The following is a 15,448-nucleotide window of genomic DNA, read 5'->3' as shown; positions in this document are numbered from 1 at the left end:
ATTTCATAAAAGAAATGAAAACAAAATAGAGTTAAGAGGGCTTCCCTGGTGGCGCAGTGGTTGAGAATCTGCCTGCCAATGCAGGGGACATGGGTTCGAGCCCTGGTCTGGGAAAATCCCACATGCCGCGGAGCAACTAGGCCCGTGAGCCACAACTACTGAGCCTGCGCGTCTGGAGCCTGTGCTCCGCAACAAGAGAGGCCGCGATAGTGGGAAGCCCGCGCACCGCGATGAAGAGTGGCCCCCGCTTGCCGCAACTAGAGAAAGCCCTCGCACAGAAACGAAGACCCAACACAGCCATAAATAAATAAATAAATAAAGGAGTTCCTAAAAAAAAAAAAAAAAAAAACCAACTATATGGTACTTAGGAGGGATAGCCTTTCTATATAAAGACACAGAAGGCTAAACATAACACAATACAAGCACAAGGGAAAAGAAGAACAATGCAGTTGTGCTAATATCAAACACTAGACAGTGAGACAAGAAGCAAAGAGCACACGAACCAGTGGTATGTGGACCTGATGGCGTTGTCATTGCAGTAACCTCAGCTTCTAGTAAAGACATGGCCTGTGAAGGTCCTGGCCCCTGATTCACCATGAAGACGCAGGTTCATGGAAACTTGGAGGTGCCTGGCACTGTAGAAAAGCCAGAGATGCTGGCGGGGTAGGGCTGGGGTGGGGTGGGAGGGAGGCTGGTCCTGCTTTCCCAGGGCCAGCCCAGCGTGGGAGACTGGCCAATGAAGGGTACTTTACTATGTAGAGTGATAGGATGTGTGGGCCTCAGAGATGGGGCCCCTGCTCTGGGTTGTGAGGGAATGGGAGGCCTCAGATGGGAGAGAATGCTCAGCCTTGAGGACGTGTAGATGCTCTCCAGGCAGATGAGACAGGAAAGGCGTCCCGGACAGCAAGGGCAAAGCTGTAACGATGTTGTGTGATCAGAAACCACAAGCGTTTCGGGTTGATTGCATCGTGGGGTGCAAAGAGCAGATGCTGAGCGAGAAGGGGGGCCTGGGCCTGGGTGATAGAGGGCCTTCACGCCATTTGAAAGTGAACTTGAGCCTAGGGGGATCAGTGACAGTTACACTGATTTATGGGGAAAACTGGAGGGGCAAAGTGGTTTTTTAAAACCACTTTCTCTTTTTGAAAGAGAAAGCTCCAGTAGCAGAGAAGGAAGGGAGGGACATCTTCATTGTTGTAGCTCAACAAACCACAATCAGCTGTAAGCAAGCAGAATACAGGGAGAACCTGTGATCAAACAGGTTTGGGAACCTTGAATACCATGTCCTTTGCTTGGAGGGACACAACTTGTATCTGACATATTAAAAGCCCTGAGAAGGTCTGCAGTACAGAAATTTGTTTAACTATATTTATTTTGGCAGTTCGCAAACTTATTTGACTATGATGTTTAAAAAATATTTACTAATATTTTGCAGGACATTACAGTTCTGAGGAACACATATTGAGATAAACTGACTAAAGGTATTCTTGGTTCCAGAAGCCTGGAAAGTTAAAACCACAGAGAATCCCCGACTCTGGAATCTTCCCCAAGCCAGAATCATGGGTCTGGATGGCTTTGACTACCAAGTGGGACTTCCCTGGGCTGTGGGTTCTGGAAATGCTGTTGTCCATGGTTCTGCCTGATCAGCAGAGGGCAGTGGAAAGAAATGCCAGCAGAGCATCAGGAGCGCTGCTGAAAAGAGGCAGTCAGGAACAGAAAGCAGGGAGCCTGGTTATGTCAGTCTGGTTGACAATGAAATTTCTAGGTCCAGAAGTGCAACTGAAAACCGTTCCTTTCTTTCTGGAAAAGTGGGTTCTTCCCTGACAAAGCAGATTCAGTAAAACAAATGCAGGCTGAAGGCCTCCTCCAGCCCAGCCAGAAAAGAATGGGGGAATGGAGTCAGAATTCTTACGGTTCTGGGTGAAGAAGGGGGACGTCAGCCCTACAACTTGAAGCCCCTGAGGAATTCCGTGTCCTCCTTTTTGCTCAGTGCAGGTGTCTTAGTTTGCCAGGACTGTCGTAACAAATGACCACAAACTTGGTGGCTTGAAACAACAGAAATTTGTTCTCTTGAGGTTCTGGAAGCCAGATGTCTGAAATCAGTGTTGGTAAGGCCATGCTTTTTCTTCAGGTTCCAGGGAAGAATCCTCCCTTCTGCTTCCCAGCTTCTGTGCTTCCAGAGAGCCTCAGCGTCCATGGTTGGCAGCTACGTCACTCCGATCCCCTGTCTTCACGTGGCCCTCTTCCCTCTGTGTGTCCTCTCCTCTTCCTAGAAAGACACCGTCATTGTTTGATGATTTCATCTCAAGGTCTTGACTAATTATATCTGCAAAGACCCTATTTTCAAATAAGGTCACATTCGGAGGTTCCAGGTGGACATGAATTTCGGGGGGACAACATTCAAGCCCCTACAGGGAGGCCAGCAATTCCCAGCAGCCTCCAGCAGGTGTTCCAGCGCCCTCACCCTTGGCAGAGGCTGACGTGTGTGTCCGTGGGGCTCTTTCTGGGCGGATTTGGGTTTGATCATGGCCTGAAGGTCTGGGAGCTCAGAGGCTGGGCTGCAGCCCTGAAACTCACCAGGCATCACTGTTACTCTGTGAAAAGCCAGAGCCCCTCACCCCTCAGAAAGCAATCCCATGCATATTCCTAGCCCAGCAGGGTGAGGCATGAATGGCTGGAATCTTGGGGGAATCTAGTTTGGCCCAAAAACTTGAGTGGGCAGGGTCCAGTAGCAATGGAACTTGAATGTTTTCCTTTGTCTTTTTGCTCTTTTAATCTGCCGCTGTGTCCTTGACGTTGTGAGCTGGTTCTGTTTCTATAAGTGGTTGGAGACTCCATAATTCACCTTGGGGATGGACTCTCTTTGTTGCTGGACAAAGTGGGTCCAGGGGTCCTGGAGAGCATTGCAAGGATACTGTTCCTTCACCAGGCCCTGAGGATTGGAAGCAGATAAGGGGAGAGGGTCCCCACCATTGGCAGCTACAAATTTACACAGGGTCCCCGGAGAGGAGAAGGCAATGCAATCACAACCCTCTCACTGGGGTTCAGAGCTAGAAGAGCCTAAATGTGGGCAGGAAATGAGAACAGGGCGCCTGAGAGGCCATGAATCAGAAGGGGGTTGTTTGGATTGGGGACCTGGGCTTTGGGCATAAGAACTGACTGTGGGCAGGGCAGCATCCGTTGTCCAGCTCTTTCCTGGCCTGGTGCTCCTGGTGCCCTGGCTACGCCTTGGGGAGGTGGCCGCCTGGGTGTGAGTCTGAGTCAGGAGTCCAGGTGCCTGGTGCCCAGGCTGGATTCACAGACCTGTACGTGCTGGACAGAGAATCCCAGGAAGAGACAGGGCAGGTAGGTGCCCCAAGTCATCACAATTCAGAAAAAAATCACGTCAGAGATTCATCCCAGGTGCCAAACCGTGTTGTATGAGCTTTACATCACTTATTTTATCCCCTCAACAACCCTGAGTCGTTAAGTATAATGTGTGATCCCCATTTGGCAGGTGACTAAACTGAGGCTGAGAGAGGTATAGCTTGATGCCTGTTGCATACAGCTTGTGAGCGATGGAGCTGGGATTCTGACCAGGCGGTTTGGTTCAGGGTCCAGGTTCTCGCCCACTACACTGCACTGCTGCGGCCATGTGAGGGGCCTCTGGAGTCATCTTGCCGTCACCTAAAGCCCATTCTGGTGGTGGGACCTACGAGAAATACAGGGGACAGCCTGGAAAGCAGTGAGTGCCCTGTCACGGGAGGTGTGCAAGCAGAGGCAGGATGCGACTTGGAAGGGACTGTGGCAAGGCTGGCTTCCCACCCTGGGGACCTGAGAAACGAAACGGAAAGAAAGCTGTGGCGGCATGAATTATTCAGAAACTCGAAAGGGCTAAGAAATTGCATTAAAGGTGTTGTGTTCTTGGGGTCATTTTTCTTCGGTTTGTTTTTTGGTTTAAGTGTTTTTTTTTTCCTCCCCATGAAACTTCTAGACCTGGAGGAAATTGTTTGATGATCTAAATCCCAGCTTCACGTATATAAAAGAGTTAGTTTCTCTCTGGGAAAAGACGTTAAATCCTTTTGCTTCAACTGAGGTCAGATCAGAGCAGAGCAGATCTGTTCAGGGAGAGCCCTGAGGCTTGTTCTGGGAAGGAGTCATCTCCGTGGGTCAGGGGCTAGCTTACTGCAAGGCTCAGACCCCTGGGTCACCCATGGTCCCTTGGCGCCGAGTGTCCCAGAAATCCTGTTGGGAGTGTGGAGTCATTGCTTTGTCCTCTTGGAGTGACATCCTATACCCAGCAGGTCCCTGGGCATGTCAGGTGACTGCTGCCTCTAGCCCTCCATGGGATGCTCAGAGACAGCAGGGGGATAAGGGAGGGAGGGAGGGGAGAGGGAGAGCAAAGAGGGAAGGCGGGTGCTCCTCTTCAAGCATGTTTAGCTATTGCTGGTTGAAACAGTTAAACAGGATTCTTCATTACAGGACTTTTCAGAGCCTTTAAAGTTTCAATGTGCATTGTGAATCTCCACAAGGTGACTTTAGAATGTCTTGTTTTCCCAAATTATTTGATCCCCCACCCTTTTTAATAGACTTTTTTTTGGAGCTCCCCACCTCAGCTGCTTTTTTTCCTGAGGAATAACCCGTGGGACTAGCAAGCTTCCTTGGCATTTTCTTTTGGAAGAAATAACCTTAAACCATCATCTCTGTATTAGAACCTTATCTTTCCACAAATATTTATGGAGTCCTTACGGTAAGGACACCAGGTAGAGGCTCTGGGGAGATCTCAGCAAAGGACTCATCTCTCCCTCGGTTTACCGAGTTCAGTTCAGAAACCAGAGCCAGGCTTTTCATGGGTCTTTGCTCAAGGATGGGGCACAGCACCCCTTCCCTTCTTCCCCAGGGGCCAATTGTGCAGCTCCGGGCCAGACCCAGCGAAGGAGGGGCCTTTGAAGTCCCCCTCCCTCCTCCCTCGCCTGCTTCTCGGACTCCAAGGCCGCTCCAACACGTCCTGGTAGGAAGCTGTTGCAGGGGTCAGGGCTGAAGGGCGCTGCAAGCCTGACCGAGTGATGAGACATCTCTCTGGCTGTGGACGTGGCCCAGCAGTAACTGCCCCAGTGAAGCGGGGGAGGGGCTACAGGGCTGCGGGGAGGCGAGAAGGCGCTGAGGGCGGAACCGGATCTGAAGGCTGGGACCGTGGCTCTCATCACCGACAAGTGCGTGTTATGGGGGAACCCTTACTCCCTGCCCCCCAGCTTCCTCCACCCCCTCCAGTAGAGAGTGGATACTGGCTTTTCCGGACAGGTTGCCTCTTAGTATCTACAGATTTCAGAAAAGAAAAAACAATGAACATCATTTTCCTCTCTCAAAAGTGCTTCTTTCTGTATTCATCAACTACAGCAGAGGATGTTGTTAGACTGACACTCCAGTTAGTAAGTTTTCAGAGAATTGCATTTAAATAAGACATCATGTGCATTTGCTAAAGGAAATGAGATATGATGAGAAAAAGATGCGTGAGGAGGCTTGTCCTGCCACACGTGCCAGGGAAAAATGGAAACTTGTGGAATGTGATTACCCAACACTTGTCGGTAACCCTTCTAGAACACTGGAGAATGTAGGGGCTGCCCGAGGGCGCAGTCAGGTGGGAAGGCCTAAGGCGCAGGCCTGGTACCAGGCTGCCAGAGCCCTCCAGAGGCCCTGCCTGTACGAGTGGATCAGGGTGGCCCTTCCGACGGTGAGGTGACATTTGAGCAGAGGTCTCAGGGAGGGAAGAGCGAGGCCCGTGAACAGCAGGGGAAGAGAGCTCCGGGCAAAGGGCACGGCAAGTGCAAAGGTGCTGAAGCGGACGGATTGGCATGTTCAAGGTCAGAGACGTGGACAGAGGCAAGTGGGCAGGGCTAGATCATGCAGGGCCTTCCTTATAGACAGGCGTGGTAAAAGGCTGGCTTCTACTCCAAGTGCGATGGGAGCCGCTGGAGAGAGGTGGCCAGGGCAGCATGTGATGAGAATCTTGTATCTAAAGCATCACTCTGGCTGCTCTGTGAATGGACAGCAGGACTAACAGTTGGAAGTGGGGGTACGGCTAAGCTGCTCTTCCCACCTCCAGGCCTGGACCTCCCTTTCAGGGGCAGTGGGCTGGGCCCACCACGGTGGTCCGACAGACCTGCAGCCTCACTGCCCAGCAGGTCAGAAGCTCCTGCCTCTTCCTTCTCACCCACCGTCAGCGATGCGGCTCTGGGAACGCAGCTCCCCCGCTACCTGGAGCCGCTGATGGGAGCCGCTGGCCGGTTCTCTGGTGAGCAGAGAGCACAGGACCGGGCCCCACGGGGGCCTCCATGGGCGCCCGAGCAGCTGGTCCACACGCTCCTGCCACCCAGCCCCAGGGGACGTATCCAACATTGCTGAAAAATGGAACCATTTGCTGGTGTTGGTTCTAGGTCTGTTTTCACAGCCACACCTTTCTTTGCGCTTTTCATCTGCCTGGACCGGCTGGGCTCATTCCTGCCCATCCTTCAGGGCCACGCTGACACCGCCTCCCCAGGAGGCCCCAGGGAGTCGCCTGCTCCCTGGCCTTTCTGAACCCCACGGCACCTGCTGTGCGCCTTTCCTGGTCTGTCTTCCACTGTTCGCCGTGTGTCCTTTCACGGCCACTCCCGGGAGATTCTGTTCAGTCCTTCCCCTGTCGGGGGTGAACGTTCCCTCGTGCCCAGGGCTGCTCTTCACTTCTCTACTCCATCCCAGCCTCACCCAGTTGTAGGGAAGTGCCTCCCACCGAAGGTGGTGGCTCAGTCCATGCTCGGAGCTTGGTGGTTCCCACGGGTAAGGACAGGGCAGGGGGTGGGGAGGCAGCAGAGGGCTGGGGTGGGGGAAGGTGTGTGAGTCTCAGGCAGGGGGAGACTTGCTGCGTATGGGGGAGACGGTCAGGGAGGAACTGCTGGAAGTGGACGGAGCAGGTGTCTGGAGATGCCTCATGGAGAGAAGGTGGTCCACCCTGGCACCAGATCAAGTTCTTTCTACTCAGAACAAGTTTTCCACGATGCCAGAGTGGGCGACGGACGTTAGAGATGCCGAGAGTCACTTTCTGTCTTCCTTTTCTCTCCCTTCCTCCCGGCCTTGTTCTAATCCCAGCTCCTGCTGGTCTGTGTCTCACAAGCAAGACTCCCCGTCGTCAACGAAAGCTGACAATCTCACCCATCTTCCCATGAGCAGCGACGCAGACAGAACACACACGTTCCTGAATAACTTCTAAGGACTTGGGCATCCTCTAGACTGATGAGCCCTCCCATCTGTCATCTATCATCTTTCTCTCAACCACCCTGGGAGGCAGGCAATATTATCCCCCTCTTACAAAGGAGGCTCAGGTGACAGCTTGCCCAAGGTCAGGCAGCTAGATGGCAGGGACATGCCATCCCGAGGCCACGCTTTCCTCTTTGTTCCACACCTTGGGCACTGGTGTTCAGAACCACTGCTGAGCAGGTTTGCAAAAGCAAAAAGCAAAACCCAAGGCTTGGCTGACAGTTACCCTGCTAGCCAGTGTGGCTCCCGCAGACCCTCTGCAACGTGCAGTGGCATTGCCAAGAGCACAAACTTACATCAGATTCTTAAGACCCCTTGAATTAACTAATGCTAGACTCTTGCTAGAACACTATTCTCTAGGACAGCTTTCCAGCTGCTTCACGGGACACGGTCTAGTCTTCTTGTCCTACTCTTGACAGATATTAGCAACTTCAGACATGCAAGGGCCTATCGTTCAATTATATTCCCGATGTGCACTCGAGACCACTGGGAAGTGAACTTAATCCACAGAACTAAATTTTGTTGTTGGACAGATGGTTCTTAAGAAAACAATACGAATCATTTCCCCCCAAATCAGCCTTTAAGAAATCTCGTTTCTCAGGCCTTCCTCCTTCCCTCCCACAATGTATCTGTGCCAACTTACGGTTTGCCAGTTTCCTCCTCAGTTGAGCTTTTCCATTTGATTATGCTGCAGGCTTATCCATCCTCCCCTTTTGATAACCGTTCCACTTCCTGGCTCATCCATATGGGATTACACGAAGCCCGAGTCATCAGTTGCTGAGACTTCCCCCACCCAGGGTTTCTGTCCAGAAACATCTGTACCCTGTGAACTCACGTCAGCAACAGTTAACACCTACCACGGGCTTAGGGTGTAACGATTTTTCATCTTCCACCCTGCCTGAAGCATGAAAGCTCTAGACGGTAGAATGTCAAAATATTGGAATAAAATGAGGTCTTATTATAGCAGAACACGTTAGGAGGTGTCTGGAGTAAGACTGAGATTTGCTTAAAATTGCTGATAATGAAACAGCTCTTAGATATAAATTTTCTATCATCTGCTGATGTCATCTATCATCGACTGATGACGTATATATACCATCTATTTATCTCAGAACTGTCAGAAATAAGACTAAGGTCAGCCCGGGTGATACATGTTGTACGTAGTTTCCTAGACCCACTGCCATGGGAATTGGGGCCCATAAAGGAGCCGGATGCGATAACACTTATAACAACATCTTTCTAAAAAGAGGTAAGTTCTAGTGTACCTAGTCAGAGAAGGATCACTGATCTGTACCCAGAAAGACAACTGGACGTCTGAAATTTCATCTCAAGTTGGCATTATGGACCTAGAGTAGGAGTGGGTAAACTTTTTCCTGTAAAGGGCCAGACAGTAACTATTTTAGGTTTTTTAGGACATAGAGTATCTGTTGCAAATACTCAAATCTGTTGAATGCTACGGACACTGAACAGATGGTCACGGTTGTTCCAGTAAAACTTTGTTTACAAAGCAGGCAGGTCTGCAGGCCGCACTCTGCAGCCCTTCGTCTCGAGGAAGTCACGGAACGGGGGCCCCTTCCCGTGCAGCCTACCCGCCCACCCCCACCCCCCGCCAGCCGCACTGCTGCCCCACACCAGCCCCCCCGACTTCAGTTTCAAGAAGACAGTCAACGCGAGAGAAAACTGACCCAAGCAACGTTTTTAAGGCAGTGACTGAGGAATATCTTTTTATCTGATCTTAAAGTCTTAACTAATTTGTTCAATCTTTCTGAAGCAGTACATCACAGGGTTTTTAACAGCTTTCTTGCCTAACTGCACTTGGCTTTGCTAAAAATAAATATGGAAGATGGAAAAGCTAGATATCAACCCAAATCACCTACGGAACCCTAGAATGTCTTTCCTTCTCTTGTACTTAGGACAGTTACTTTCACCTTGACTAAGTCATATTTCTCAATGTCACTGAAAAAAATAAGGAGGGTCGGTGGTGTTTAGTTGGCCTTTTTAGGTTTGAGAGCCAAATGCTGAGGCAAAATGCCTGCAGGGACTCATCTGAGAGCCGCAGTCACTGAAAATCTGAGTGGGAGAGAAGTGGGGCCTTCATGGCATTATTCTGCGTGGGTCTGGCATGGCTGATGGAGCAAACACATGCAAGGAGCCTTTAAGGACAAGAAAGGCAAGCGGGGCAATCTGCCCATCTGAGTGCCCTTTGGGTCTGCCCAGCTAATTGGATTCCAGCAGTTCTCAGGAGAACTGCATTCCTAAAGCCCAGCTCCTTCACTTTTCTTCTTTTAAAACACCAGCACCTTCAAGTATAACCAATTAAAAATCCCTTTACATTTTAATTGAGAGACTTCTTTCATTCACAAGTTGCTTTGAGTCAGTCAAATCAATTACAAGATGGGAGCAGAAGCTTTTGTTCTTCTAAAATAGATCCCAAAGAAATAGAGCCCTACTGGCTCAGAGAATATTCTAACTTGTCTGTCATTTCTGCCTTGCAGAATTCTTTTATTCTAGCATGACTACAAGTTTGTACCTGAACACTTTACTTCAATCATGAAGTGCTGCCAAGGAGAATGAAATACTGTGGGTGATCCCGAGCTGAGGATTCACTGAAACCTAATACTGTCTTCATGTAAGATGAAATCTCCAGGCAATAAATAGTCGAGAGAGGACCTGTTTTCATATCGAGGTGAGGTCTATTCTGTAGAGAATTTCTGATTAGTTGCATCTGGGAGGGACATGAAGCTTGTACTGATGCTGCTCTGATATCTATTTTAGAAGAACAAAAGGTTCTGCTCCCACCTTCAAAGCGATGGAAATTACTAAAGCACGAGTGCGGGCAGGCCGAGAGCATGCCACCACCCGCAGAACAATTAGTAACCGAACAGGAAAAAGGTAACAGTGAGCGACAGGAAATGGCTCTGCGAGAGCAGCCAGAGGAGTGGTCTCACACGGGGCTTCCCTTGCGCAGAAGCCCCTGCCCACCAGACCAGGTTTCTCCCCTCCACCCAGGCTTCCTTCATTGCCAAGGGAAGGGCCAAGGGCCTGACAAGCACACCTGTGGGGATTTGCACAGGGAGACACCTGCTGACCTGAAGTCACGGTCACTCTCCTTCCCAATTCCCAATTCCCGCTGCTTGTGTCACCCTAGGAAGCCTCCTTTGCTAATGCATTGATAACACAATGTGCTTAAAGACCTTCTGTGAAAAGGCAAGCTGAGGTTCAGAAAGACTGACTGTGAATGTGATTCACCTACCCTTAATTCGAATGCTCACCAGAGGGGCGTGGAGCACAGTTTCAGCTTTGAGCCCACAAGGACACGGGAGAAGGGAAGTCCGGGTTCTGTTCAGAACGGGACTTTGAGTTGTATCTTGACACAGACTGGCTGCCATCCTGACCAGCCGGTCTGTGACATGTTCCAGGCTCTCGGGCCTCTCTGCTCAGCGGCTGCTGCTGAGCTGCGCCTGGTCCTCTCCTCCATTCCCACAATCAGGCAACAGCTCACTGCCTATTTGCCGGCCTCCAATCCAAAGTACATTTAATTTTCAAGATGCCCTATGCTGGAATTTCTTCTTTTTTCTCTCTGCTTACTAAGGCCAGCATTCTTTTCTCCTTTAGCTAGTTGATGGTTGAATTAATAAAGTCTATCCTGACAATCATTTAACTAATAAACAATATGAAGAGAGCTGGGTTTGCCCATGGCCTTCAAAAATTCTATGTAACCTACCTAGGCAAAGAAAGGGCAAGAAGGTTAGCCAATCACAGGACCAATGAATGGGTCCTGGGTTTCTTCTAGGACATTTAGCCAAAACACTGGCCTGGGAACAAGCATTCCCGGGACAGGCTCTTCCTCTCCATGGATCTCAGTTCCTTGTCTGATGGGGCAGACTGGTTGATATCTAAGGGTAGAGACTACGATTTTATCTAAAAACACCTCCTGGTGGGTGTTACGATACGTGCCACCGTGGACTTCCAGGAGAAGACAGGAAGGCCACTTCCTCACCTGTGAGAGCCACAAGCCAAGCCCTGCCCACCCAGGAACTCAGAGGCAGCTCTATGTTGCGGGCCCGAGTTCCCGCAGCCCAGGTTCTCTGGATTCAGCAAAGCGGCTTGGATGCTGGAGGGCCGGCAGCTCAACCGACTCCTGAGGCGCCAGCCCAGCACCCAGACTGGTGCACAGCAGCTCAGAGAACACAAAGGCCTGGCTGGGATGAAGTCCCTTTTTATTTATCATTTCTGTAAATTATACACATTTAAATTTTTAGCAATAATTTACGACAGTCACATCTCATATAGTTCAGTCACTGGAAGAAAACAAAGACTATTAAAGAACAGCGCCTTCAGAGGGAGGGGTACTGTAACGCATCCCAGGAGTTAAAATCCAAATACACAAGACTCCACACACTGGACAAAATATAAAGCGGACAATTTCTCTATGCGCCTATGAACCTGCAATTACAAAACTTAGCAACTGCCTAAATCAGGAAATCAACAGTTCTGTTTTCAAGGTAAGAAAACCAGGAATAAAAAAAAAAAAAAAAAACAAACAGGAATGCTATGGTAAGTCACCTTTACTGTTTAAATGTTTCTGCTCTGTTTGTACCTGGAATGACTGTATATAAACACAGGCAAAGCACAGATTTCAGAACAGGTCTCACAAACTCCTTTTACTATAGATTTAAATCTAGTCAATGAGAAAAGCAATTCAGTTGCTTGGATCTTAACTTTAAAAAAAATTAAAAGTGTTTCCAGGGACTCTTAAAACTGTCTCCAAAGTATAAAATGTTATACTTTCAAAATCTGAAGCGCTCCCACCTTCCTCTGAGAGAAACACAGGTCCTAGAACCCGCTCCTGACAGTGTGAATGTTCACACGCTGCTGTGCACAGGTAGTGAAACGGCCCACGAGGACCCCGGCAGGGACGGCGTCCGCATGAGCCTGGGCTGTGGCCGTCCACAGCCAGACCAAGGCCCCGGCCGACTGCTCGCGAGGCCGGGTGCCCCGGTACATGCTGACCTGTCACTCTTCAGTCACTTCTTGCTTGGGGAACTCCAGCTCATTCAATAAATCTTTGCCAGCTGCTCCAGCTTTTGAAGCAAAAAAAAACGCTCCCTGTTTAAAACCGAGGTTCTTCAAACTTCGGGCATAATCCGCATATATAGCAGAGATGAGTTTCTGTAAACCACAGTTAAGGAAAAGAAGGGCAAAAAGGGCTCCACCAGCTTCCCACAGGCCAGAAACAATGACCAGCTCTGCCGGAGTGTCCACGGGAGGGCAACACGGGAGAAGCACAGGTACCTCTTCCCTGGGGGAGGGCAACTCCCGGCGGGGGAGGCGATGTTTCAATGTGTAATGTCCCTGCACTTGCACCAGCTGAGCCCAGAGCTTGTCCTTCTACAAGACCCAACTAACATCCTCCCGGATTCTCCAAGGTCTAAATGCACTTAACGACTGGAGAAAGAAGGATGACAGAAGTGAAACTCACATGCATACCCTCATGCCGTCTGAAAGTCGGAGAGGCTGTGGTTTAAGGGGCAGATGAGCTTCACTGAGCGGTTCTATTTACAAAGCCTGCCCCAAGGTAAGAGCTCCAGATAGCTGGGTGTTGGGATTTTAGACAGCCCTGTTCCACTGTGTTCTGATATCCAAAATGGCTCCTTCAAACTAGAGCCAACTTCCTCAGTGCCTAGATATATGACACTGAGTTGTTTAATTTTCTATAAAAAATATACAGAAGATCAAAACCATGACATGTAGAAATGAGGCCACAATGTAACAATTCAAGAAAAAGTGCCATGATATAACAACAAGGCCTCTGCAAACACAAGGACCTGAGAGTTGGATTCTCAAGCTCATTCTTTCCAAAGAAACACATGTGACTCAAGTGACGTGTAGAAGAACTGAAATGCTCCTGGTCATACGTGGACCACAGTGACCTGCCTGCATGACACGTCTCTCTGAAGTGCTGCTGTGTCTTGTTCCATGTTAGACTGTCCCTGTGGATAACAGCAAGTCTTTCTTTTTATTCTATCCCAGTATGCATTTATTCCAGTAGCAGCCTCCTATACCTTTCCTAAACTAGTCTTCGTCTATCTTCTTTTTAAGTTCAAACAAAACATTACAAAATTCGGGCTCCCTCCCCTTTACAGCCCTTCCTGACGCTCCGTCTATCTCACAGCTGATGCCGGTGGTGCAACAACCTTCTTTCTGATTCTGTCTCTCTCGTTTCTCCCTCTTTCCTGGCTCTGGAAGGTCAGAATACAGATCTTTCTCGATAGACTAGTTCTTCCCCGGCAGCACAACTGAGAAAGATTCTAAAACCTGCTCACAGCATCCGCTCCTCCTCAGCACACACGTCCCGGCAAAGGATATCTGTGTCCTCGCTGACTTCAATCGCTCCGTACTTGAGACAAGCTTCCACAAACAAGGCCGCTCTGTCAAAGTACCTCATGCTGCTCAACAGAACACGAGTTAGGTGCTATAATTTACGGTATCTGAGAGGAGAACCATCCCAGGGCGTGTTTCTATGTAAAGACTTATACACACTCTCCCCGGAAGCCCGAGTACTGCGTAAGTCGCACCAGCACCATTCTCAGCCCCGGCTTAGAGGAAAGGAAGGGAGAATTCTCACGCCCCAACCCCCCGCTCTTTTTTATTAATACTTAAAAAACATTTGTGAAATCACTGAATTCCACAGAAATCTACAGAGATAGGACAAGGATCCACGTACCCATTGCCCAGATTTAACAAGTAAGCTTTTGCAGTATCTGCCTCAACCTACCTCCCTTAGTTTTTAAATAAATAAAATGTCCTATAACAAGTGATGAGTATTAATTACCCTTCAAGGTTCTCAGAGGGGACACCTCCAACTCGCCACCCTTTCTTCACCCTTCCTACTGCCTTCTAGCCTTCATCTCAGTTGTTCTACTCAAAGATGAATTGTCCCCAATTCTCTGAAGACTTTTTTAATATTCTTTTTAAACAGGTACCTGTTAGGTGTGACTAGCATTATTGGTAGGAAAATAACACAGTTCCTAGACCAAATGAATTAATAAACATAGACTGTTCCATCCCTTTAGGTTTCTTTTTTAAATAAACCTAAAATGTATGCTTCTCCCTTCACTCCCGACACCGAGGACTACCATCGACCCGGCAGAGCCTCACGACAGCGTAAGGTGGTTAATCCCGGGTGGTCCTGACCAGCCGTGGACACTGGGTGTACCTGTGAAGCGTCTCAGCCACGCTGGAAAAGCAGCCCAGGGAGAGGAGGACCAGGAGGGCCTTTGACTTCTGGTTCACTTGAGGAGAGCAAAGGTGGTCAACCCACCGCTTTAAAACATCAGCGCACTCTTCTGAATTTAAACGGACCTGGGAGAGACGCCCACGTTAAAAACAAAGACATCCTGCACTATAGAAGGAAAAAAGAATTTAATCGAAATGGGATCTGTACCTATGAAACAAAGCTCGGCTCTGCTTTATTACACACCCCCTGATGCTGCAGCATCATGACCAGCAGTGACGGGGACCCACACCTTCGTAACCGACAGGCCTGGCAACACCTCTGGGCTGTAGTCTGGGCTCACACCCCAGTAGGGAGAGGAGGCAGCTGCTTTCACTTAATTGCTACAAATGCAACCTCCAATTTGCAATAAGAAATGTAATTTATACTCAAAGAATAAGAGGATGAAAGTTGCAAGAAAATATTCGCAAAGCCGCTTTGCAGCCACAAAAATGCTTCTAAATCTTGAGTCAAACGTTCAAGACTGAACTTTCTATCCCAAATGTTCAAGGCACCTACTAGAATCACCTACTTTGGCAAGCCACGCTGCCCGGCTCCACTCGCCATAGGTCTGCAGGTAGCGGCAGGCATCTGCAGCTTTGTCTATCAGGCAGAGCAACTGAACACCCTCTGGAAGACAAAATAGCAGCTCCGCAAGTGACACTGGAGCTGTCTCTCTGACGAGTCACTAAAGGGTAAAATCACCATTTGACTTCATCTGCTCTTGGACATTTTATACCTACCTATTGGAGACATTACTGACTTAAATTTTAAAATAAAATATTAAAATAGGGCTTTACAATGTTACCACTCAAATGACCAGGGTTGGAAGTACAAACACAGTCCAGAAAACAAACAAGTAAAGCCTACCTCACTCACTGGTTTTCAGCATTTAGGGTGCCC

The 15,448-nt window shown here is 49.2% G+C and overlaps 1 protein-coding gene and 1 long non-coding RNA gene across 8 annotated transcripts in view; one reads left to right on the top strand and one right to left on the bottom strand.

The window, feature by feature from the left end:
* The window catches only part of LOC309635585, a 712,727-nt gene that overhangs the window by 52,789 nt on the left and 644,490 nt on the right, over positions 1 to 15,448 (top strand). The gene's annotated exons all lie outside the window — the stretch shown is intronic.
* WDR11 (WD repeat domain 11) overlaps positions 1,352 to 15,448 on the bottom strand; it is a 64,763-nt gene continuing 50,666 nt past the window's right edge. For 2 of the 7 annotated variants that reach the window (XM_082406926.1, XM_082406925.1), the window contains exons 26-29: positions 15,078 to 15,175; positions 14,489 to 14,634; positions 13,639 to 13,718; positions 11,473 to 12,443 (exon numbers count right to left, since the gene is read on the bottom strand). In XM_082406926.1, coding sequence (XP_082263052.1) covers positions 12,286 to 12,443; positions 13,639 to 13,718; positions 14,489 to 14,634; positions 15,078 to 15,175 — 482 coding nt within the window. In that variant the 3' untranslated portion in view covers positions 11,473 to 12,285. Of the gene's footprint in view, positions 5,293 to 11,472; positions 12,444 to 13,638; positions 13,719 to 14,488; positions 14,675 to 15,077; positions 15,234 to 15,448 lie in introns of those variants that run through there. The other 5 variants (XR_014248883.1, XR_014248884.1, XM_082406927.1 and 2 more) reach the window with 5 other exon arrangements.

This window comes from Balaenoptera borealis (genome assembly GCF_965194805.1).
Source record: "Balaenoptera borealis genome assembly, chromosome: 10".
NCBI lineage: Eukaryota > Metazoa > Chordata > Mammalia > Artiodactyla > Balaenopteridae > Balaenoptera > Balaenoptera borealis.
This window is presented reverse-complemented; position numbering and strand designations above follow the sequence as displayed.